This window comes from Nothoprocta perdicaria, unplaced genomic scaffold, assembly GCF_003342845.1.
Source record: "Nothoprocta perdicaria isolate Ctin4 unplaced genomic scaffold, notPer1 scaffold_112, whole genome shotgun sequence".
Lineage (NCBI taxonomy): Eukaryota > Metazoa > Chordata > Aves > Tinamiformes > Tinamidae > Nothoprocta > Nothoprocta perdicaria.
In genome coordinates, this window is record NW_020454228.1 from 899,165 (window position 1) to 923,020 (window position 23,856).

General features: G+C 44.2%; 1 protein-coding gene across 2 annotated transcripts in view; it reads right to left on the reverse strand.

Moving 5' to 3' along the window:
* PHKA2 (phosphorylase kinase regulatory subunit alpha 2) overlaps positions 1–23,856 on the reverse strand; it is a 36,294-nt gene continuing 12,438 nt past the window's right edge. The window contains exons 11-32 of one of the 2 annotated variants that reach the window (XM_026052027.1): positions 23,085–23,180; positions 21,685–21,792; positions 20,941–21,019; positions 19,865–19,999; positions 16,863–16,972; positions 14,357–14,501; positions 13,819–13,897; positions 12,880–13,049; positions 12,090–12,263; positions 10,906–10,994; positions 10,312–10,445; positions 8,504–8,660; positions 7,429–7,508; positions 7,136–7,214; positions 6,884–7,013; positions 6,332–6,433; positions 5,589–5,707; positions 3,618–3,671; positions 2,830–2,994; positions 1,756–1,809; positions 355–555; positions 1–197 (exon numbers count right to left, since the gene is read on the reverse strand). In XM_026052027.1, the coding sequence (XP_025907812.1) occupies positions 24–197; positions 355–555; positions 1,756–1,809; positions 2,830–2,994; positions 3,618–3,671; positions 5,589–5,707; positions 6,332–6,433; positions 6,884–7,013; positions 7,136–7,214; positions 7,429–7,508; positions 8,504–8,660; positions 10,312–10,445; positions 10,906–10,994; positions 12,090–12,263; positions 12,880–13,049; positions 13,819–13,897; positions 14,357–14,501; positions 16,863–16,972; positions 19,865–19,999; positions 20,941–21,019; positions 21,685–21,792; positions 23,085–23,180 (2,634 nt within the window). In that variant the 3' untranslated portion in view covers positions 1–23. The remainder of the gene's footprint in view (positions 198–354; positions 556–1,755; positions 1,810–2,829; positions 2,995–3,617; positions 3,672–5,588; positions 5,708–6,331; positions 6,434–6,883; positions 7,014–7,135; positions 7,215–7,428; positions 7,509–8,503; positions 8,661–10,311; positions 10,446–10,905; positions 10,995–12,089; positions 12,264–12,879; positions 13,050–13,818; positions 13,898–14,356; positions 14,502–16,862; positions 16,973–19,864; positions 20,000–20,940; positions 21,020–21,684; positions 21,793–23,084; positions 23,181–23,856) is intronic. The other variant, XM_026052036.1, reaches the window with a different exon arrangement.

A 23,856-nucleotide genomic window follows, 5' to 3' on the forward strand; every position in this document is an offset into this window, starting at 1 on the left:
CTCCCTCCCTCCCAGGGCAGCGCCTACTGCATGGTGCAGGCTGTGCTGGGCAGGAAGTCCTGCAAGTAGGTCATGATGGCTTTTGTCAGGTAAGTCATCGTTCCGTAGGCCCCACTCGGAGCGCTGTCATAGAAGAAGTGGCAAATCCCCGTGGCTACGTCCTTCTCCAGGATGTAATCTGCAGCTCCAAACGATTTCTGTAAAGACACAAAGAACGAAGCAGGGGAAAATTTAGTATCTATGCTTATTTATCAAGTAAGAACCTCCTGGTGAGCGTTCTCTATTTGTGCAGGTAATCCCCCCTTTCCTCAGGATTCCTGGACACGGCTTTCCAGCACCGCACTCCGAACTCACCTGTTCCTGCAGGAACAGGTCGTTGGCCATGTGCACGATGCGGTCCACGTGGACGATGCCCCCGATGCTGTTGACCTCAACGTCGCAGAGGAAGGTCAGGACGAGGATGGCCTCCACCAGGAGCTGCCGGTACTCGGGCTGCGACACGCGGTTCAGCACCGACTCCACGTGCACGGCAAACTTGATCTCGCACGGGGTCATCTGGCGGCCGGGCACGCAAACAGAAAGGAAAACTGACACTTCCAAAGCACCAGCTTCCCATGCCCTCCAAACACTTGGGCACACGCTCCCCTTCGCACACCGGGGCGGCCGGACTGAAGCCAGCAACAAGTCTGCGAGGCCTCGTGCCTAGAGGGACTTGTCGTGTCACCAGATCCTGCAAACTTGTTGTGCAACTTCCCCCAAACTGCTGCAGCCCCACAACCCATCACACACACACGGTTTAGTTGCATGCAGGAACAGTGATGCTTAGCGTGCAAATGAACTCCTTGCTTCGAACGCAACAACAGCCTCATGCAGTCTCTCTTCAAACCATCTTTCTGGCACTGCARGTTGGCTGCAAAGCCAAAATTACTTTGGTGATTCAGAAAGAGCCATGTGCCTAAAATAAGCGCTGCTTCACACTGAGCTATAGCCACGCTGTTTGCAGAGCAACCTAATTTGCACTGGCAGAGCTGTGTGGATGCTACGTGAAATGCTGACGCCCTAGGAGGTTTGTGCTTATTTAGTCTGATTCTTTCACACAGTAAAATTAGACACTGTGTGGGTCTGGCAGACTTAAAATATAAGCCTGGTTATCTACACAATAGGAATAAAGTTCTCCATTCTGAAAAATAAGGTTGAAATTTGGTAGAAAAATTCCAGCTCTTCTCTTCAGCTCTTACCACCCTCTCAGAGAMGAGGGAAGCCAGAGATGCCGAGGGGAAGGAAGGCTCAGGCTCACAAGCACCTTTCTTTTGCCCGTGATTACCGTTCACGGGAGTTGCCTGTTACACAGACATGAATTTTAAATTTGCCAGAATGCCTAAAGACAGCGTCAATCCAACAAAGGAAAGGGTATGGATTTAAAGAGTCAAGGCTTTGGTCAGTCTCCCTTAATTGGCATTTTCTTTGGAGACTGATGTCAGAATTCCCTGGCTGCACTTGCAGCACTGCAAGGGGAGAGCAGTGAGGCAGCAGAGACTGCTCCTCTCCACCACAGCAGAGTCTTTCCTCCCTCTGCCTTGAACGATGGCATCAGCAGCCCTCTTCCCTGCCCAGCGTGCCCAGGGACCCCGGCCCCTGCTTCAAATGCTCTTAAAACCAAGGGGCTGCAGCAACAGCCCCGCTGCACCTTTATGCTGTAAAATCAAGCATTCAACCAGCTGGCTACAAAAGCCATTTCGCTGTGTTTTACTGTACCTCTCTGGTAGTTGAGGAAGGGAGGACATATCCATCGATGGACAGGCCATGGCACTGAAACGAAACATTCAGACAATAAACAGGATTCCCGCTAGTCAACCCGAGCTCCTTCTGAACCAGGCCAACTTTTCTCATAGAAAGGCTGATCTTTGAAATGTAGCCATTTTCAGTTAAAAAAAAAAAAAAAAAAAAAAAGGCAAATGAAAAATTACTCTTAAAAATCTTTTTTTGCCTTTGCTGAAAAATTCATCAGGCACCCAGTTATTCTGCAATCAGGTGGATAGTTTAAATAACCTGTATAAATAACCTTACATGGCCCCTTGGCAGTGCCCTTCCAGCCTAGCTAATGAAGGGGAGCAAAGAACTTGGGCAGGCACTACTGCCAAAGGCACCCAAGAGCTGAAGGCCAGCAAGGAGAACACTGGRAAAGGATGGAAAAATAAACACAAAAACACAAAAGCATGACCACAGACTACCTAAGGAGAAGCTTTATTTCTTATTTTGGCTAGCACAAGAACTTCTTTCAGTGTTTGAGATTCAGGGCGCCACTAGCACGCGAGAAGGGCTGCCAAAACAAACGGCCAGAAGGCAGGCAGAGGGCTGGCCCGTGTCGGTGTCTGAGGTACAAGAACGTACCAAGGAAACAAGGGCACTTCCATGAATAAGCCAAAGAAATTAGGAACAAAAGACTGAGGACAATTTAAGCAAGTGTAATTCATAGCCAGCAAAGCACTCAATCCTCCCAGCAAAAACAGGAGGTCAGGACAGGAGCAAGGCTCCCTACCCTGAAAGCCCCCCCAGTAAATCCAGCAGCTAAACGTAACTTGTTTGCTGCAATCCACACCAGCAGCTTCCACCCAAGGCTCGCTAAAAGCAGAGCCAGCAGCAGCTGGAGAGGCAGATCCTCCTTCCAGACACAAACAGCCCGGTGCTGCCAGGTGCACATTACCAATGGGAATGTGCGCGTTGAATTCCAGCGTCCGTGGGGGCCGCCCCCAGCTCCAGGGACACRGCAGCTCCGCAGCCCCCTCGCCGTGACCCTGCAGCTCCCCGCTGCCCCGGGGGGCCGCTCACCTTCTGGAGGATCTTCCAGACCTTCTCGTAGAAGCCGACGGGAACTCTGTTGATGGCGCCGTCAAGCCTCCTGCGGCGGAGCCACTGCCCCTGGCGGCTGCGCCCGCCGTCGCCCTCCGAGCCCGTGGGAGAGGAGCTGCTGGGCGACGACGGGGTGCTGCCCCTCTGCAAGACACACGGAGGCCTCCCTAAGCTACGCTTTTTGACCTTCCTTYTATATCCGTTTGCTTATTTTTACAGCCACTAGTGCCTCTCCTGCAGGCGAAAGCCTTCTGTCCCTTCAGTAGAGATCTGAAATCTCAGGCATAAAGTCACTGAGGTTTCTCTGGGCAAAAACTTTTAGCAATCACCTTCATTCTTAAAACTGAAAGCTGAGGAGGAGCATCAGCTCTCTGCCTTAAAAGAAGCAGACTACTGGGGAAGACACCCRTGGCCTTAATACCCCATCCTTGCAATCCGGAGCAGTGTCAGGTTCGTTACTGTCCAGAGGCCTCCAGTGGCACGTTGCCTTGAACAGCAGTGACACAGGCCACCATCAAGCAGCTGGACCTGCTGCACYGCTCCCTCTGCTACCCCTGCCCAGCCTTCAGAAATGATATGGCTCTGAATGTAAGACTCTGAGCTTCTACTGAAACACAGGTAAGGCCTCACTCCCAGCGAGGGCRAACTGAATAAAGAAATTATGTCTGAAAACGGGTTTTTAGGCAGGAGAAGCCACACGAAGCGTTTAGACCCAAGGGTCTTTCCCACAGTGGAGAAAAGGTGCACGTTTTCAAGTGGAATTTTACCATGGACTTGGAAGCCACCATGCTGCTGGCCGCAGGGGTGCCCTCGTGGAGGAGCTAGGAAACAGAAAGAGACAGGGACGAGTCAGCCGGGCGACGCGGCAGGGCAGGACACGAGCAGCCACAGGGCAAGGAGCAGCATGGAGCGGGCGCCGCTCCCGCAGGGAGGCTCCGAGCCCCTCGCGCTGCTGCCGGCACCTGCTTCCCAGGCTCGCCCAGCTGCCCACACCGTCTACCCAGCTCCGATTCACTGCGGGGGGGAAAACACTGCAGTTTTCCACCTCTGTTCACCCTCTGCCACAGCGTCAGCAGCTTCTGCTTGYCCCCTCCACGTGGGGGGCAGTGCAGGGCAAGGAGCTGCAAGGCAGGATTTCCACGGCCGTGCAGATGTGTCACCTCCCACAGGAGSTGCCTTCTGCAGCTGCCCCCTCACCGCTTGCCCCACAACTGAACGTTAGCTGATCTCGCTGGCCATCCAGGGAAACGCTTCATTTTACCTGCCCAGAACAGCCACRGGAACTGGAGAGCTGGAGGCATCGTCTTATCAGCTCTGGTACAAACAGATGCTGGTAACAGATGTTGGCRCAAGTACTTGAGAGGCTCCTTATGTCACTCAGATGAACCTTCTTCCCCCCACTAACATGCCACTGAATTAGTAGTTAGTGAATTATTCAGCCCRCAGCGAGGCCTGGTGGGAGGCGGCACGGATGGAAAGATGGGGGAGAGCAAAGCAAAAGGAGCGAGCTCCTCTGCTCAGCAAAAACRTCTGATGACGTTTTTGAGCGAGAGGAAAGGCCTCTCCAAGCCCAAAACGCTCCCAGGGGCTGGTGGCTCAGGCTGCCTCCGCATTTATCCAAAGCAGCGCTGCCACCTAGCGCCACATCCGCCCTGCTCCCTGGAAAGGGCGTCAGATCCAGCTCCCCACACGTCAGATCCAGCTCCCCACACGTCAGATCCAGCTCCCCACGCCACGCTGGGGTCTGGAAGCGAGCCCGCAAGGAGCAGCTTTCCCCTTGGGTCCACACCATGTACCGAGCCACCAGGCAACCTTGGGGTCAGTGTCCAAAGGGGCTGCTCTTAAGAAATGCTGCCCCATTTTACAAGCTTTACAAGCTTTGAAAGCTTTACAAGAAATCTGTTCCACAGAGTCAAAGGAAAACAACACATCCATCGTTAGGGATTTCTGGGAATGCCCTCACGTGAAACGGAAGCTTGTGTCTTAAGCTCTCAGGAGAGACAGTCTTATTGAATAGCACTTAATTCTTACAAAAATACCTCGCTCTGATTGTTACCTTTGTWTTTACCTACAGCACATAAAATTGCTAATGGAAACAAACCAAACACAGGAATCACCAGACAGRTTCTTTCAAAATACTTGGGGATGTGTTTTGTAGAGTGTCTCTGAACACCCTCAGTGAGTGTGTAACTTCAAGTACTGGATATGTTCAAAAATGCTCTAGCAGTAAAGCAGTAATCATCCCTCCATCCAGTCTTAAAAAAAAGCTGTCTAATACTTCCTTTCTTTAAGTGTATCTTTCCCTAGTGGCACGTAGACTGTATTGCAGAATCACACAGAGTACAGGAATGAACACTTGAAGGCTGCTCTTTGTAAATCTGACTTTTCTTAGCCAAAGATGATAAAAAAAGGAGTTTTAATTTGATGCCAAGAATGTATTAGAGGCCACTCATATTCCTTTATATTCAGAATGTGAAACAAGAACAGAAAAGGAAATACATTCCCTCTTCCCTATATTAAGTGATCAGCTTTAAATCAAATGATCTTTAGAAGTTTTTGATTTACCAAAAATCTAAGTAGCACTAAAAATAGTCTGATGAAATTAACATGTACAAATCCTGCCCCAGGGGGAAAAAAAAAAGAAAAAAAAAAAGAAAAAAAAAAGAAAAAAACAAAAGAAAAAGGAATTCTATAAACAGTCATGCTTTCTGATAAACTCATTAACAGAAACCCCTCACCTGCTTCATCTCACTCTTCAGTTTAGTAATACCACTTCTTTCTGTTTTGGTTGCTCCAGAATGTCCCATTTCATGAATAGAAATTGCAGGGCTTGATGAAGAGGAATCTACGGGTCTCACTAGAAGAAGCAAATGGACATTTTTAGAATGCTAGAGGTGGGCAGATGAGGATAAAAACATAAATAAATAAAAAAAAAAGGTGCATCCTTTTCTGTAGGGTGCAATCATCTTGGTGAAAGCACCCATTTAAATCGTAAGTCATTGCTTCCAAGATAACCAGGCCAGGTTAAGTGCCTAAATCCACACTTGGGTATTGGGTAGCCTTTTCCAAGGCACTGAGCAGCTGCAGCCCCATACGGCCCCAGAGATGCAATGAGTCTGTGAGAGCCAGACAAGGAGCCCTGGGGCAGCTGCAGGGCAGCCAGGCACCCCTGGGGTCACAGACCTGCTCCCTGCAGCCAGGTTACACAGGCCCTTCTTGTGCTTCTCAGTCTGCTCACACTAAGGCTTTTTGTTTCCAGTTTGCATTCGTATCACTGAAAACCTGAGGCACTCGGTTTCAGCAGAAGGCAGCTTTCATCAAACACGTGTGCTTTGTACACAAAGATGTGTACCTTTTTGTTTAACATATTACCTATATGTATTTCACRTGACCGGAGAGCATTTTGTGCTTAACAAGACAATCTCAACTTGCATTTGCATTGCTTGCATAACATATACAAGTACTCAAATGGACAACTCACAGCTTCTTTCCACGCCAAACTCTTTCCCGCTCAGAATATGGTGTAGGAGATTTTTCATATCRAAGGGGCTTAGATTCATCAAACTCTCCGAAGCTTCTTCACCTAGTTAAGGAATAAAAGAAAGAAAGAAAAAAAGAAAAATATTGCTATAGATTGAGTAAAAATGGCAAGAATTTTGAACTATCAGGGCTCAAACATTCAAAGATACCCAGGAGCCTAATTCTCACTCACAATCACAGCACTGGATCACTGACTACATACACATATAATTTCATGACCCAGACATCAAACACTAAAAGCTGGGAGGACTTAAGAAAAAGCATGTGGGGGTGTATGTGGGGGTGTGTGTGGGGGTGTGTGTGGGGGTGTGTGTGGGGGTGTGTGTGGGGGCAGTGCCATTAAGTCAAAAAAGAAAATTATTTTCAAGTCTGCAAGCACGTATTGAATTAAGACATTAAAGAAGGAATTTAATGTACACGGAGGAAAAACGGGAGTCGCGGAGGTGAGGCAGCAGCAATGCTGTTGGTGCTGCCTGGGGTGAAACGCCCTTACCTGAGCACTTGAGACTCCGAGCGAGCTCCGTGGCCATCACCTGAATGATGAGCCCGATGCGGAGCCGCAGCATCTCCGCGAAGAGGCTCGGCTGGGAGCGCACGCACATGGCCAAGTACATGATCATCTCCTGTGGGGACAGGTCCGCAGCGGCGCCCGCTCAGGAGCGACGGCGCCGCGGGCGGCCGCGCAAGCAGGGCCACCCTCCTGCGTGCCCCTCAGGGCAGGAAGCCCCGGCCACACGCCGCGTACCTGCGTCAGGACGGCAATGCTGATGTCCTGGCCACTGGCCTCGTAGATGAGATCGATGAGCTCCTCGGGCGGCAGYGGGCTGAAAGAAAGCACCCCACGCTCAGCAGCACCTCAGGCCCTCGCTCCTCACCTCCTCCTCGTGCCCCRGTCCCCCGAGAACGTCCCTGCAGCACAGGCCTTTCCGCCTTGGTGCTCACAAACCCTTCTGAAGGGGAGAAACGGGTTGGAAAACAGGAGGTATCACAGAGGGCCGGGAGGCGGGTGCTCCCAACGGAGAAGGAGCCCCGACTTACGCGGTGATGGTTCTCTCGCGGGGCTCCGGYGGCAGCCCCACCGTCAGCTGCTTGTGGTGTGACAGGAGGTCCGTGCAGGCCTACCAAGGCGACAAAAAGCAAGAGACCCTTCTCTGAGTCAGGTGGCAGTGACGGGTTTTAATTCCAGAAAATGAAGATCAGTAAASGACTTCAACTTTTATCATAAGGATTTCCATTTTAGCTTAGGATAAAATAGGTGGAACAGCACAAATGACTTCTGTGCTCAGCCTCCCCACTTCTTTGTTGATACCCTAATAATTTAACACACGCAACCTTCTGCGAGCACATGTGCACTGCACTGCAGCAAGGCTGTCTGCACAATGTCCTGGGGCTGGAAAAAAGGGTATTCACTTAATGGAACACCACTCATGGCAACCATCACAAGTTGCTGCCCACAGATAAGACCGGTGGTAAAGAGGCCATGCTAAATAGGACAGCCAAAGCTTTGGAGATGGCCAGGAACAGCCAGGGAGTGTCGCTGGGAAATGCACAGGATAAACAGGAGATTAAAGCAGCTGAAAATAAACATTACTTTTGTAATGTTCAAAATCTAACCTATACTTTTACAATTGATCTTTCTTGCTAACCTTAAATAGTTCCAGACATGCTAATGCTGCTGTATCCACATATATTCACACTACAGACTGTAGGCCCAGTGGAACAAGAATGGTCAGATTATGGTCCTGCAGTCTTAAGCATCATAATATATGGGTCCTCAAAAATCCTTATATGCAATAAATACAGTTTTYAAAGCTCATAATTAAGTTTCTGTGAAAATACAGATTAAATGATGCCTTCACAAACATTTACAGCTCAACATTTTCAGTCYGCTCCAGCCTTAGCACAGTTTCAGTATTCATTAAAGGCAGAGATGCTGGGGTAAGACTTCAGATCAGAAAAGCACAGAGGTTTACCAAGAAATGCTGCACCATGCTGTGAGGTAAGACCAGAAGTGGGTGAACACAGGCCCCATTGGAGGTTTTGTCCCTCACATCCCTATACTCTGTTTCCAGGAAGGAAMTGGAACCAGAACTATTCTTTATTTTTGTCCTACCTCAGCCAGGACTTCCACTCTCTTTTTAAGTATACCCGAAATATAACGGATTAAGCCCCACTCTTGGTTGAGGCCTGCCTTTCTGTAGAGCTCGTTGAGCAGACAATGAACAGTGACACCATACTGTCCATTTAGCTGGGTATCCCAATCAGGACCTCTGCCATAAAAGAGAAACAAGATAATTTTCATTAGATAAAACAGACAGGTTTCTAAGGGGTCTTTTATGAAGAAGAGAGAGAGAGAGAGGAGAGAGAGAGAGAGAGAGAGAGAGAGAGAGAGAGAGAGAGAGAGAGAGAAAGCAGGAAGCTTAAAATGCTGCCCTGCCTAAGCCCCAGTGAGCAGGCACTCACTCACACTGACTGCACTGCTCATTCAGGTGACAGACAAAGTACAAGGGCCACGGGGGCCTTCACCAGAAATCAGTCACACGGGCAAATGCTTGATAACAGGAGCTTTGGCACCCCCCTGAGCATTCAGCCCTAAGCCTGAGACTTCAGAGGGACCACCTAGGCTTTAAAATACAGACAGAGATGTCTTGCTGGAGGAATACCCCCCATTCCTCGCTCTTTAAAGGCAGAGTTTGGCAATTTCTTTAGAACCCCTGAAGACTTCACCCATTTCTCACAGGCCCCAAGGGCATCTTTCTCAGCTGCTGACCACACTTTCACACTTCYTACATGACTGACAGTTCCTCCCCTAGTTGTGACATTCACTGCACAASGGCAAGGAAGGTGCTTCTTGGTGACAATGCTCTCCTGTATTTTTGAATGACCTTTCAGCTCTTGGACCCAGTGTCTGGCTGGCCAATGCAGTGAAGCAGGTCCAGAACAGAAAGGTAACGGTGTTACACTTGGTTACAAACCGACATTTTTTTCCAAGCTTTCATTTGCTCTTTAAGAAAAGCTGCTAAAATATTTTGCTCAGGAAAATGAATAATAAAAGCGGAGGTGCTCAGAACAGAAAAACTAATGCAAAAGAACAAATTGTGAAATAATAAAGAAGTCCCCTTGCAGTCAGAACACATKGCTTTTAAATCTAGACTAACCTTCTGCAAGAATCCAGGAGTTTTTATCTAGGGGTAAAAGTTTTTATCCAGGGATAAAAACAAGCAGGAAAGCAAAAGAAATAAGAGCTATACAACAAATACACTTTAGATGATGATTCTGGTGGTTTGTATTTGTATTTGTTCACATCAAACTTGTTTAATCAACAACCCCAGTTGTTGATTACTAGTTTAATTTACTAACCCCAGCAGYTTGGGTTAGACCATTCCCCAAAACTTTAAAGACCAAGGTTTAGCCAATGGGATATTTAAACATATGAGTAGGGACAAAGAGCAACCAGTTAATAAAACTGGGTTTGTGCTTAAAAGTCAGAAGATGCCTAGATAAAGTATCTCTCTGAATACAGCTATTCTGCACTAATTCACTAACTGCATGAAACACACTTCTCTCCTTGTGTACAAAAGTTCACAAAAAATGATGCAATTATTAAGTGCCATAAACATAGCTAAGATGTTCTCCTTCTTGTTGAAGGTTTGTACATTTTACTTGTGATCTTGACAGCCTAAATGTATTTGCAATTGTGGGCCAATCCGCTCACTGAAATTTGAACAAATGTATTCTGCATCCCAAATTGCCTATTTAGCAAGCTACTAGAAGTTATTCCCATTAAAGCACAAACTATTTAAGCCTCTCCCCACCAAACCTGAACCAGTCTGAACAGYTTACCTGAAGCTTTAGCACAAGAATAATCAGATAGCTGTGACCAAACTTCAAGATGTCCAACTTGCTTCTCAGATAACTTACTTGAGTATATGCAGGATATACAAGATATCTGCTTGATCGTGGAGTGTTGGACATTCCTTCAGCTGTTCAACGAGCTTCCTGCAATCCAAATCACCATGAGCATCTTTAGGTAAGTGCAAAATGTTTTCACAAGCCTAATAGCAGAAAAAGACAAAAAAACAAGAAAAAAAAWTATGAAGAAAGTCATACCAAAAGAAAATCAAACCCATAAACTATCCCTTCCCATGAAAGAACACGAGAGACTAYACGATACGACTCTGCACTTGAAATATATCAGCACCAGGTAGTTCTTGTCAGACGGCCACACACAAGAAAATGAGGTTAATCCCAGGAAGTGGAAACACCAGAATGCATCTTTGTCTCTAGTTTTTGTTCAATCAACAAGGAAAGCCATTTCTGGACAAAACTAGATGTTTTGTCAACACAGAAAACCAAATTATTCGCTTATTTTTCCTGTCATATGCTGTTAGTTAAAAATCAGACAGGTATTATTTTTGTTTGTTTGGATTWACAAATGTAGTTGTAATCAGTTCGGTCTCTATGTGAGCTCCCTCTGTGCCCTGTGTATGCAGCCTACACATTTCCACCATTTACCTTTGTCTCCAAACACTGGGGAGTATCAACAAGATTCAGAGACTTCCGGTGCGTGTTCAGAACTTTAGTGGGAAGAGACATAGAAGGGGCTGGAAAGCAAAGCCACCAGAAAATACTTGTTTTAGTAACATGAAAAGGAAACACTCGCTCAGAACAATTATACAGCTGACAACAGAAAAACTTCTCAGAGTCAAAATACACGAGGCCGTGCTTCTGAGATACTGTGTATGGAACTYGAGAGACAAGCTCACGCTCACATTTTTGGTGCCATCTTCTCACAGGCTTCTTCTCAGAATTTTTAAGATCAAAAKGTCCAATCTCAGGCACTACATGCTCAGCTGATGCTCCTTACGAGGACCAAGGACCTAGCCTAGTTAAATGTCTTACATATTTTCATGGAGATTTCTACAGGAGAAAACTAACTGCTGTGGTAACATAGTTGAAAGAGTCTCATGGTAAAGGCAGGCTGATGCTCAGTGGACTTCTTRTGCTGATCATATCTGAGGATTAGGTAATATGAAAACTGATGGAAAAGATTACAATGAAGCTTGAAAATCCATACTATATTTTATTGAGGAGAGAGAAATTGAAGTCCAGTGAAGCTAAGGCAAGTCCTCCCTTAACCAAGGCACTGGATACTACAYACAGACATATGCAGCACTGTATACACTGGGAACTATGGAAGCCCCCAAAATGCACTGACTAAATCTGCAGGTCCTTTAATGAATTTACTAGCATTTTTTTCTTTACTCCATTTCTTCTTTTAGATTCAGGGTACATAAATATATCTACACTTATTTCACCACAGCTTTGCTAAAAGAACAATTTGTCTGCCTTCATATGGTACAAAGAAAGAGGGAAAAATAAAGAAGATAAATCGCTAACACAGATTCTAGAATTACGGCGAGCTGACAAATCACATCAGTGACAAACCAATCTAGCAYCTACCTAAATTAAATATTCTGTGTTTCATTGCAAATTATTTTATATAATCACCATTGGGTTCTAAGGGAATTCTGGAGGAATTCTCATTTCTTTGCAAACACGACATACTTGCCATTACCTCTTTAACAGAAAAAAAAATAAGAGAAGGAAATACATCAATTTAGTCTTACAGTCCCTAGAAGSGGTTTTCTACTGTTATATTAATTTGTTATTACTAAAAAAGCATTAAACAGAAATACCTGGCACCTCCAAACCCTTTGCCTTGGCCATCATGGACAGTATCTCTCGTGTAGAATGGTTTGCAGTGAACACAGGAGGCTGGTCAGCAGTCTTTGAAGTTGGAGGCAGGTATGACTTCAGTGCTGTGCTCTGCAGGACATCATTTATATATCGATCCAGCTCATCTTGGCTGTCTAGTGCGACAAATAAAACAGTTTATTAAAAATAAACATGCATAAAATTAGCATTGCAATCTGCTTCAGACACACTACTCCATTCAGAAGTAGTAGTAGCTTATACGGAAGTACACACAAAAATACAAGAGGATCTTACGGGATTTTTAAGCTGAATAGATTGAAAGGAAAAAAAAAATCCCTTTGGCTTCTTTTCAAAGGGAAAAAATAATTTCCAAGCGTAACTGCTTAAAAGAAAGTCTGTTTTAAACAGGCTTCTTTTTCTCTCTCTGGCAGTCCAAAGATCAGCRCTTCCACACATACTCACACCTGTCTCTGCTTACGCTTTCCTCCTCCCTCCATCCTCTTCCACACACCCCCAGTGTGCTAATTCTTCAGCCAGCTTTCCTGCAGCAGCTACTGGGCAACATCCTATTAGGAACGTGGGAAACGTGCACAAGGGGAAGGTGCCAGGCTCCTCTCCAAAATAAGTCACGTACATACTGTCACCACACTGATGCAAGAGAGACCTGAATGACTATCAGATGTGCACAAAACAGACTCCACATTCCGGTCAAACCCTTACTCTACTGATAACACTTGAAAGAAAAAGATTTGGAAGTGGAAGATCTATTACCCTCTTCACAGAAACGTGGTGGATAGCCTTCATAGCCATAGTCACTGTCAGGGCTGCAACGGCCTTCGTTACGGTCATCAAACAGCTTCACATCACAGTCTGGATCCAGGAAGCTCAGGTGTGTATGGAAAGAGGTAGTAAGAAATTCTGATAGTTTGCCTATTTTCACTCTGCAAACAGGAAAATGCACCAGGGAGTTAACGTCGACCACTTGGATACTGATCACTGAACTCCTTCAAAAATCTACCAGATCAATCCACCTTTGGTAACTAGGCAGAAATAAATTTCAGAATAACACAAAAGCAAAAGCAACACTGCAGGTCCAGCCGGATCCTACTCTGGTTATTAACCTGTGTTACAGCATGCTTAGAGGCCTAACCCAAAGTGTCACCCTGCAAAGCTCTGTATGTTTGAAGAGACACCCTGGGCAGAGACCCGCGTGCCAGGGCTCATACGTGGCAAAAGGGAACTGCAGATTTCAGGACAGCAGCCACTTTTCACAGAACTGCAGTGCTGCTAGGGTGACAAAAAGGCCAYGTGATTGTCAAGGAGAGACACCAGTTAAAGGAGGCGAAAGACGACAGGGAAGCAACACRACATCATTAAACTGAAGATGAATAAAACATATTACATGAAACACATTACAGCACTACATGTAATTCATGCTTAAGAAATTCTGTAATTTTCAAAGATAACCAGTTTCCAAGGTTTGACATTAGCTTCTCATTATTTGCTGATGCCAACCACAGGCAGTACAGTTCTGTGGRAGATACGCTCCTCCCATTGCACCTTAGGTTCAGCTGCCGTTTGATTTCCATATAATAACTACAATCAAAGCTCCTCTCTCTGCACAATGCCTATTTGCTATTCTATGCTTAAACACAGGCTTGCATGGGTATGATTAACAAATACAAATACTTGCTGGGAAATTGACACTACCTTGCGCCTCCAAAATAGCCGTCCTCTAGTTTTCTTATGGAGCCTAGAACTGCTGGGTGGATGTCAGCACCATCATCAACTAAAGGAGAACAAACAAAGAATGTGGAAACTTGACGTGGTCTTCGGTTATAAGGAGCAGCTATGTGGATTATTGACTCTTCTTTACAAAGTAAATGRGACTTAGGTCAAGCCCAAAACCCAGAAGTGATATCAATACTAGTTCATTCAAAAAAAAAAACCCCAAACAAATAGCAACCCCCACTTCACTCACAACAAGTTCTGGAGTGTCTTCTATGAAATCTCTTTGAACAGTAYGGATAGGATGGGGAGATGCAAGTATATCAAGGGGGAGTAAAACCAAAAGAAAATATAACCACGTCATCCAAGTTMAGCAAAGACTTAAGAAAAGTTCATCAGCATTTCTGATGTGAAAACTCAGATGTTGAAACAGTCAAGCTGTCCGTCTCCTCTCAGCACTACTCCCATCCTACTCCTCCACAGGAATTATTTTGCTTGGAAGAGGAAAAACACAGCCWACCGAGCATTGTGTGGGTGATGGGAAACGTCAGGGTGGGCCTCCCTGTCATCCTCCAGCAAGAGGTGAGGTAGGCCAGCTCCATCTTGAGCATCTCCACAATCAGCTGGTTGTCCAGAGCCAGGTAGAAGTGATGCTGGTCTGTAAACTGGAGCACAGAGGAACATCACGTATGAGAAGAKGTGAATGAATGAATTAATGGAGGAAATGAAAGTGAAGGGAAGCACTGACAACAGCCACGCGAGAGATCCTTAACCAKGGCACCGACCGCATGGATTAACCTAACTGGGCTGCTACTATCACAAAAAGTTCCATACTTAGAGAAAGTTCTTATACCTGTAGGCTAACTATCAAAAAACAAGCCATTCCAATAAAAAGGAGATCATCTCACAGGTCAAGCACAATTTTCCCAAGAATGAATTACTGTAGCCTATGATGTGGAAGTGCTCCAGATGCAGAACAAGCAGCACACAACAAACACCTACAAGTTTAAGCACACGTGGCAGACTGGGAACAATCTGACAGACCAGCAGGACACATAAAAGCTAGCAGTTACTGTGGAAAAAGAATTGCTTTAAATGTAAAGTTGTCCACTACAAAGGCAATCTAAGAGTAACAGTAAGAGATTGTGGCAGCTCCATCTGGAGCTGGAAGCATCAAGAGCTTGACAAGCAGTGAAATAAGGTTGAATAAGCCACAGCAAAAGTTAAGGGACTGCATCATAACTGGGGAGGAGGCAGGCTGGGATGTAAAATAAATGTCAATTAGTAAGACATATAATGGGCACAAAGAAAACTCTCTGTAAACATATGAGAAGTAATATAAAAGCAAAGGAACTACAGGTCTGTTCCCAAGAAGGAAGAGAGGATATGGAACAGGTGAGGAATACCCTGGTCTCCCTTTACTGACAAACCAGGACTGTGACTGCTTTCAGGAAAGCGACAGGAGTTCAGCCTGAGGAAGGGAAGAAATGGTTAAAGAGCACCTAAAACCCAGCTGGCAAAGTCTACCGAAATTACTTCAGAGAACTTAAGGAACTAGCCAAAAGGGACTAGCCAAAATAACCCCTTGAAGCTCCTGAAACTGTTTTTGGGAACTCAGGGAGAACAGGTCCCAGAAATCTGCAGAGAAGCAAACACACTGCCAGTCTTCAAAAAAGGGAGAGCCAGGATAACACAGACCAGACAATCCAGATTCAGCGCCTGAAACCACAATAAAACGGCCAGCCGGAGAGTGCCAAGGTAATGACAGACTGATAAAGCAAGAGGGCCAAGCAGTCTTGTCAAAAWCACGCTCGGCAAAATGGTCCAAATTCTCCAATCTCCTTCTCTGGAAGCAACAGGAAGCGGCAGCCACATCTTTAGTTTTGCAAAGCTGTCGACATTTGTGAGATAAAAGAAACMTCTGGCAAAGAGGAACTACTTGAGGAAATGGTTCCCAAGAGGTAGTTATCACCAGCTAAAGGGCAGCAGCTTTTGCCCCATGCTTGGTGGATATTTTTATTTCAGATTTGGATGGGACACAGACTACAAAAATACAAATTTGGTGACGATATCAAGATCAATCCATGAGGCGAGAAGTACATTTTGTGTCTAATTTCAGGGCACTGAAGAATTTTTCCTAACTTTCCTAACTCAGGAAAGAAAGATTTAGGGTCAGGAGAGACAACACAATATAATAATCAATCTTCCACATGGGAAATTTGCTATAAAGCTGGCCATGATCAATGGAATAGGAGGGCATCAGGAGTATTTACAGAGAATTTCAATAYGTTTGGACGTTACAAAGCACTGCAGCAGGCCATCTATGGAGCCTGCTGAACCAAAGGTCACATTAATCAAACAACTGCTAGCAGTTTGTCAGCACTTCTTATCCTGCTTCAGTTCCACACATTTAGAGCCAATGATCCTGTAGCCCTCTAATGCTAAATGCTAGAATAAGGCTACGGTTAGAAGCGTGTAGCATCTCACTAAGGGTATAAAATGAGCCACTGATTTGGGGAAGATCTAACTCCTGCTTATACTGAAGAAGGCATTAAACAAAGAGAACCACCCTTTTTTCTACTGGCCCCTGCAACACGACATTGAAGAGATTGCACCCTCGTGTCTGGAAGTTTCTAGTTCTTGGCACGCTTAGGTGAAGTTAAATTTTCCCTCAAAGCAATCAGTAGACACATAAATCCAGTGACCCACTTTTGGGGAAACTATTTATTCCATTAGCTAAAGCCTTAGTTAGTGCAGAGATCAGTAACAACTTTGTACTATTGATTCACCGTGTTCTTCTGAAGCTGAATCCAAAGAAGCCAGACTCTGCATGGCAGAAGAGAGACTTATCAGCATTCCTATCATGTTGATCATCCAACTGCCCCCACMAAAAAAAGAAAACAAAGTACATCTGTGTTATCAGGCCTGTTCCATCTAAAGTAGAATGACAGAACATAACAGCAAAGCCATTCACTAATGATTAGCCATTAAGTAAATCGTGATTTCCTTGCTATTTACACGCTCACCTGAGGGGTAAAAGCAAATATTTGATTTCTTATCACATACAGCTTGGAGGTGCCCAACACTCCGATGTGCCGGTGTGGCCGCCCACTTAGCTTCATGCTCTTGTTCCGGCCTGCGAAGAAAGGAAGGCAAAACCAAAATAAATCTCACTTAAAATTTCCTGTTCTTCTCCAGATATTCAAAAGAACTGAGTCCCTCCTGTGTGGTTTTCCATAACAACTTTTTTTCCAAGATCTACTTCATTGGCATTGGCATGGCAGAATATTGAATACTGGATGGTACAAAGTGGTGTGTCTTGTAGCACACCTCAGTACCTCAATTTCTCATTTTCTGAATCAGTCAGACAGATATGCAGAGAAGGTACCATACTTCCTTTTACATTATAAAGAGCAACAACTGCAGGATCCTGAAGCCTCAGCTTCCAGGACCAAGCAGAGTAGCAGCTCTGGAAAGCCCAGCTGACACTTTGTGCAGATGAAGGTTCATTAATCCCCTAGATGGGCAACAACAAGCCATGGGTATGCACACCTGCCGTGGAAACCAAGTGAAACCAGTCACAGGTAACAACCAGCATCACTTTAAATAGCACATGGAGAATAGAGGAAATCTCAATTTGTACCAGAACTGAAAAGCTGACAAAAACAGAAGTTCAGATTCTATATGGAACCTGTCAGGAGACAAGGTATTACATACAGCATGATTATACACAACAAGATCACGTTCAAAACAGCTAGTTTTAGAGATACRCAGCATTTGAGCTTTGGAGCCAGAAGCAGAAATTCATCATTTRTGAGAAACAATCCAACGCACAGGCAGCTCAAACACCCAAGAGATATCAGACCTTCAAATAAAGCAGAAGCAGACAAGGTAGAAATATGTAAAGACTATCACACAGGGTGTCCTTACAATGTGGTGGTTGTAAGGACTTCTCCCRCTCCCAGTGGCTTTGTGTCCCCTGCCTGCAGCCCCGTCAGGAGGAGCATCATTTTCCTCATAGGATCACAGAACAGGTGAGGTTGGAAGGCACTTCTGGGCACGAACCAGATCAACCTCCCTGCTCAAAGCACGATAAATTAGAGAATGATGTTCTGTGCCCAGACAGGTTGTGAAGATAAGATAAGATAAGAGGCTCCACAACCTCTTTCAGCAACCTGTGCCAGCGCTGCAGAACCCTCGTAATAAATGTGTTTCCCTTTGGCTTAAGTGGAATTTCCCACACTTAAATTTGTGCCCTTTGCCTCTCTTCTTTGCTCTCGTTGCATCCAGGTATTTAAACACTTGACGAGGTCCAGTCCCATGCACCTGGGACTGCTCTGCTGAAATGCTGTCTCACACTCAACCTTGTGCCTACCACAAACTTTGCAGCTGCTTTAGGAAGATGCCAGGCTCACTGCTGGGTCCCTCACCTCCAGCACGGCTGGGTAGCTAGTGCTCCGCACTGCACCCCTTGCTCCCGCAGCCACGAGCTGACCTGGCTCTGGCCGACAAGCATAACACATAAGCAAAACAAGCATATGCCTGGAAAAAACACYCCACTGTGAATATTCCCAAAGAATCCACGGCTAAAAACAATAAACCAACGTGTCAAGTCATCTTACTTGCCCACWTGTGAAAGAGCCATTATAAACAATTATAAAATAAATGCAAGTTTCAACTAAGCTCTACAAGCGCCTCATTTGTTCAAAGTTCTTTGTGATAAAAACATAAATTCCTGCCCAAATGCTGCATAAGTAATTTCCCTTCTCCATTTAAAGGGCATGCTTTCTAAGACTTACATGACTGCCACATTACTTCAGACATACCAAAGTTTCTAAGGGCTTCCTGGTTTGGGGAAGCACAGTCTTTTACTCTCCCTCAATATTATCCATAAACATAAATGAAATTGCCATAGGAACCCTGAGAATGAGCAATAAATGCAGGCTGATACAGCTCCTCTTACCCCTGCTGCAAAACACTGATAGATTTACCAGTGCTGATTTACCCACCTCAGACTTATTTTGCAGTAACATCCACAATTTTGGATCATGAGTCCCTACCTAACTGAATGCATTTTTACTAGTTTGTGGCACACTGGAAACTAGTAAAATTATGTTCTATTAGACATATTATATATATTTTTTTTTCTTCTCACCAAGAGCCAATTCATTCTAGCAAGAACTATCAGAAGAGCCTGTGGCTGAAGTCTTACTAGATTTTCAAGTTAAGCAGAAACAACTAGAATTGTTAGGCATTTATGCAATCCAGTTGGCAGGCTTAGGGGGACCACAAAGTCACTGCTGAGAAATGGGAATGTGTTTAAATTAGCACTGGTGTTAGCAAATCTCCTGTGATCTAAAGGCTTCTTGGTTTACAAGACAGCTAAAGAGCTTTATTGGCTCAAATCAGCTCAGGGCTAGAAGGAACATTAGCAAGAATTTAACTGCCCAAAGATGCTCTGATAGCAGCAGGACCGCCTTCATCTGGGGTAGACTTCCCAAAGGTAGAACTGAGCAGCATGGTTGCCATTTCCAGACTCAAAACATACATATTTTGACTTCTGAAAGGAGGAACATTGTTTTGTATATTATTTTCCAGACCTTTTTTCTTTTTTTTTTTTTAATTCTTTTTTTTTCTTTTCTTTTTTTCTCTCTCTCTGATCTCATCTCTGATTTTTAGTTTTTAAGACAGTTTCTCTTTGGAAATAGTTCCTGAAGGACAAAGACAGCCCTTTTTTTGTTCAGTTCTATGACAATATAACACAAAAATATTTTGGCCACCTTTTCAAAAAGGCTGCCTCCCTTCTGCCACTGGGGCTCCTTTTTATAGGACAGAAATTATGGTTTGTTAAGGTTCTTTATGTAAATGCATGTTTTGAATCTGAGGAATTCATGTGTACACAAACGCTCCTGGAAACAAAGAAAGAAAGAAAGGAAAGAAAACGAGACAGTACAAAAGAGAGGAAAAAATAAAAACCAAGATAATCCTTGCAGAGCAGCAGAGGCAGACTTCCACGTTCAACACCTACCCAGCATGGTGTAGAGATTGCTTAGGATGCGAGCTGGCTGCACTCTGAGGGGATGGATATCAGCGACGCTCTGAACATTTATTCCATGGTTTTGCAAGAGAGTCTTAATTTCATTAGATTCTGCTAAAACAGTTACTGTATAACAGAAGACAAAAACTACTGTTAGGAACCACATTTAATCTTTTTCTTTTTCTAAAACAAACTTTCCCTATCCCTTAACTAGAAGGCGGTTGACCAAACACTCATAAAAGTCCTTGCCTGTTTCTTCCTGACTCCATGAGATCAAATGGATGTTGGCAGCTTTTGGGCTCTCTATTTCTCAACACATCTTGCCATTTCCTCCCACTTTGGATCACCGGATACCTCAATTTGGAAGGCACAACAGGAGGGCTCTACTGCAACCTCCTGCTCAAATCAGGAACTGCTCTGAGGTTAGACTAGGTTGTTTGGGGCTATATCATTTTTGTTTTTTCTAATTTCTTTTAGTACCACAAGACTAGATCATTTTCTTTCAATGTCAAATCATTAGGGTCTGCTATGGCAAAACAAGGGAGAGCCTGTCTTGAAAAACCTTTGTTGTTTTCATACAACACAGCTGAGACAATGGGCACCAGGTGCTATTATTTACAGCCACAAATATTACAAAGGCCATAAAATGGCAGAGGAAGAACAAAGCCCAGAATGTAAAGAATTTACAGTCCAAGGCCCCCCAATTCCATCTCCTGCTCTGCATGARGTTTTGCCTGTATTAGACGACTTACTGATTTGGGACTAGTTAATTCTGTACTTTTTTACATTGAAATAACAGAGAATGCTTTAAACAAGCAAGCATTTCTATTTCTGCTATAAATACTTCAGAATAACAGAATATCACTGCCATGAGACACCAGTAGGGAAAAGGAAGCAAAGGCTGGTGTACAGACTGCCAGGAGCTCTGGAAGCACCCACCTTGTTTCCCTCACCCAGGGAGAGGAGATACTGAAGAGCTGGCTGCCCAGGCTCTTCCCTGTGCAGAGACATTTCACCACTACATAATGCAACCCACCCGGAATGCTTAAACAAAAAATATCACTAACCTTGAACCACAACATCAGGTTTAAATCCAGTGGAAAACCTCCTGTTTAAGGGATCAATTTCACCTGCAGCTAGAAACCCCTAGAAAAAACAGGAAAGAGAAAARTAACAAAAAATAAATAAAAGTTTTTTCATGACATCTAGAAGAAATCTTAACTCAACTTAAAATTTCTCATTTTTAGTAGGCTAGCAACACTTACAGCTTTGTTTTTCCACCCCTTCCACTGAGTCATATATTGAGTAAAACCAGTTCTTGAAATATTTTTCAGAAGCAAAAAGAACTGAGGCAATTTGGCCAGGCCAGTGATTTTTTTCACCTCCTCTTCTTACAGCTCCACTGAGATACTTTAACAAGTATATGGTTTATACTGGAAAATGTTTGCAGGGATCTTGTCCTGCAGAATAAGGTCCAGCCCAGTGGAACTTCAATAATGCAAAGTCTATATAGTGCTATGGAACTGCCATGAAGGCTTGGGCAGCAAAACCTTTACCTTAGACTTCATTTTCTTCTAGCCTAACTACATACCTACCCCATCTGACAACCTTACAAACTAGTATCTATATCCAAAAAAGGTCCTGAAAGCTCTGAATCACTTGCTGAGTCATCTCTGTTTCTGTCAGAAGACACTGCTGTCCACTGTGTGACAACCAAATTGTCCTGGAAGGGTACAACACTGTACTTAGAGYGAACACAACCAAACCAGAGTGTAGAACAAGCTCACCTACTATGCAAGAAACACTGTTACCTCTGCTAATAGGCAGCTAAGAACATACAGTGATTGGCCCCAAAGATGAGGCAACTTTCCCACTGGCACACGATCCACGGAGCGAGGATTTTCATACTCCTCTTCCACCTGTGCAACAAAAGCACAGAGAAGAAAATTGACCCTAGAAATCCAAAGATCAATAATATTAAAGCATTTGAAAAGGTACCATCTATCACCTACCCTTTCTAACCTGCTGTTCCTACTRACACCTGAATCTCTTGCTTTTTCTTTTGTGACTGAAACACAAACAATTCTTCCTTCTGATACACTACTGCACCCTTCCAAACCGAATGTGGACTCCATGTGTAATTATACAGTGAGTAACAGCACTTTCCTTCCCTCTGGGCAGCTTGTAAGTAACTGTGTCTGCTCTCAAACTCCTTGCAAGATGGCACATTCTACTTATGTCTACCTAGCTTCCTGGAATAAAGGTGTTTTCCAAAGAAATGAAGGCTATTTCCACCCTTTCCATGTGGAAGAAGAGATCATTAATTTAKAAAGCCTGCCTCAACTCTGCAGTACACAGGGAAGTGTTAAAACCCTCCTAAATAACAAACACTTTTCACATGGGCATTTAAAAATCTGCAAAAACAGCAGGCAAAGTCTGTTTGTCTGGTACTYGTCTCAGATTATACTGGTGCCTATCAAAGCTCACCAGCAGGTTCTGCACTCCGAGGTGCCCCTACCAAGCAAGCAGGAAGGCAATTCAGAATCTCAGCCTCAGATCTGTGAATAAAATCAGCAGCTGCCAACGCTCCCTGCATAAACTCAGACCAGTTCAGGAGGTTCCACACCCTTAGGGGCTGAGCTCTGGAGCAGGAAGAGAGGCTGRCAGGAAGGAATCCAAGGCAGTTAGGATGGAAGAGCACTAGAGTGGCTGAATTAAGTCTAAGCGTTTGAGATGGACTATCTCAACGGGAACATTAGGTAAAACAGTAACAGAAAAGACTAAAAACAAACAAAAAGACTCCTCAGCCCAAAGCCCCCAATCAATATAAAACCTGTTTCTCACATTCAAGCACTAGAAAAGAAAGACTACATAAAACTGAAAGAACAAAAGAGGCCAGACAGTCTGTCTTGTTTCTTCTCAGAGACTCATTACCTAAGTCCGCATCAGCATTTTTTTAATATATACCTTGTAACAGATGAAAAAAACACTCAGGAGAAGGGAAGATTTTTGTGAAGATTTAAARTTTTAAACCCGCTCTAGTATTTCCCTAATCACTCAAATTTCAGAATCTTATCACCTGGAAGCCTCAAGTCTACCGCTTGTCAACAGGAGCTATTTACTTGTATAAGATGAGGTGCAGTAGTCTTTATTGTTGGTTTGGATTTAATAGCTACAGGGGAAAAAGTGCATACTAAAGATTTCACAATACCTTCTCTGAAGGGACTGCATACAGTTCTGGCATTAGAACTATTCCATTCTTTTCTCTAATAAGGATTCCTTCCAGAGCCTCTCTATATTCTTGCACCTGAGAGGAAAAAACATAAATAAATAAGAAGAAAGGGTAYAAGAGCACACATTGAAGCCAACAAAACAGAGGTAGCAAAGTTAATTTTTAGTACTTTCCGATAACCCTTTCAACTACTATCCGATTTCTAAAAAAAGATTTGCTGTTGGAAGGTCAGGATTCAAATTCTTAGATACTGTTTCAGCATCTCAGTATTCTCAKTCTCAGAAACTTGAGCACATGTCTTTTATCTATAACAAACTGTTGTAACACAAAACTGAGATAGAGCATCTTTATTTTTAACCTTAAAAATATGATCCATAAAGGTCACAACTATCTTGGTTCACAAGTCTCTTTCTGTGGTAAAACCTGGTGAACTTCTGTACAAGGAAGAAAGCAATTCTGACATTTTAAAAAGTGGCACTTAGAAAAAAAACTACAGTTCTTAAGTCATGAGCACATAACTCCTGGGACCGCCACACTWCCCAGCTGATTTTGAATAGATAAATAAATGAATAATTAAAAACTAAAGCTGCTGAACTGAAGATCCTTTGGTTCCTTGTTGAACAATGTATTAGGAACATCAGACTGACAAAAAAAGTAGTCAATATTCTCTATACGAGCTCAGCAAAACACCTTATATTTCTACTGTTAATAATTCTCTCATGTAGTTTGAAATGTCTATACAGGAAGACGC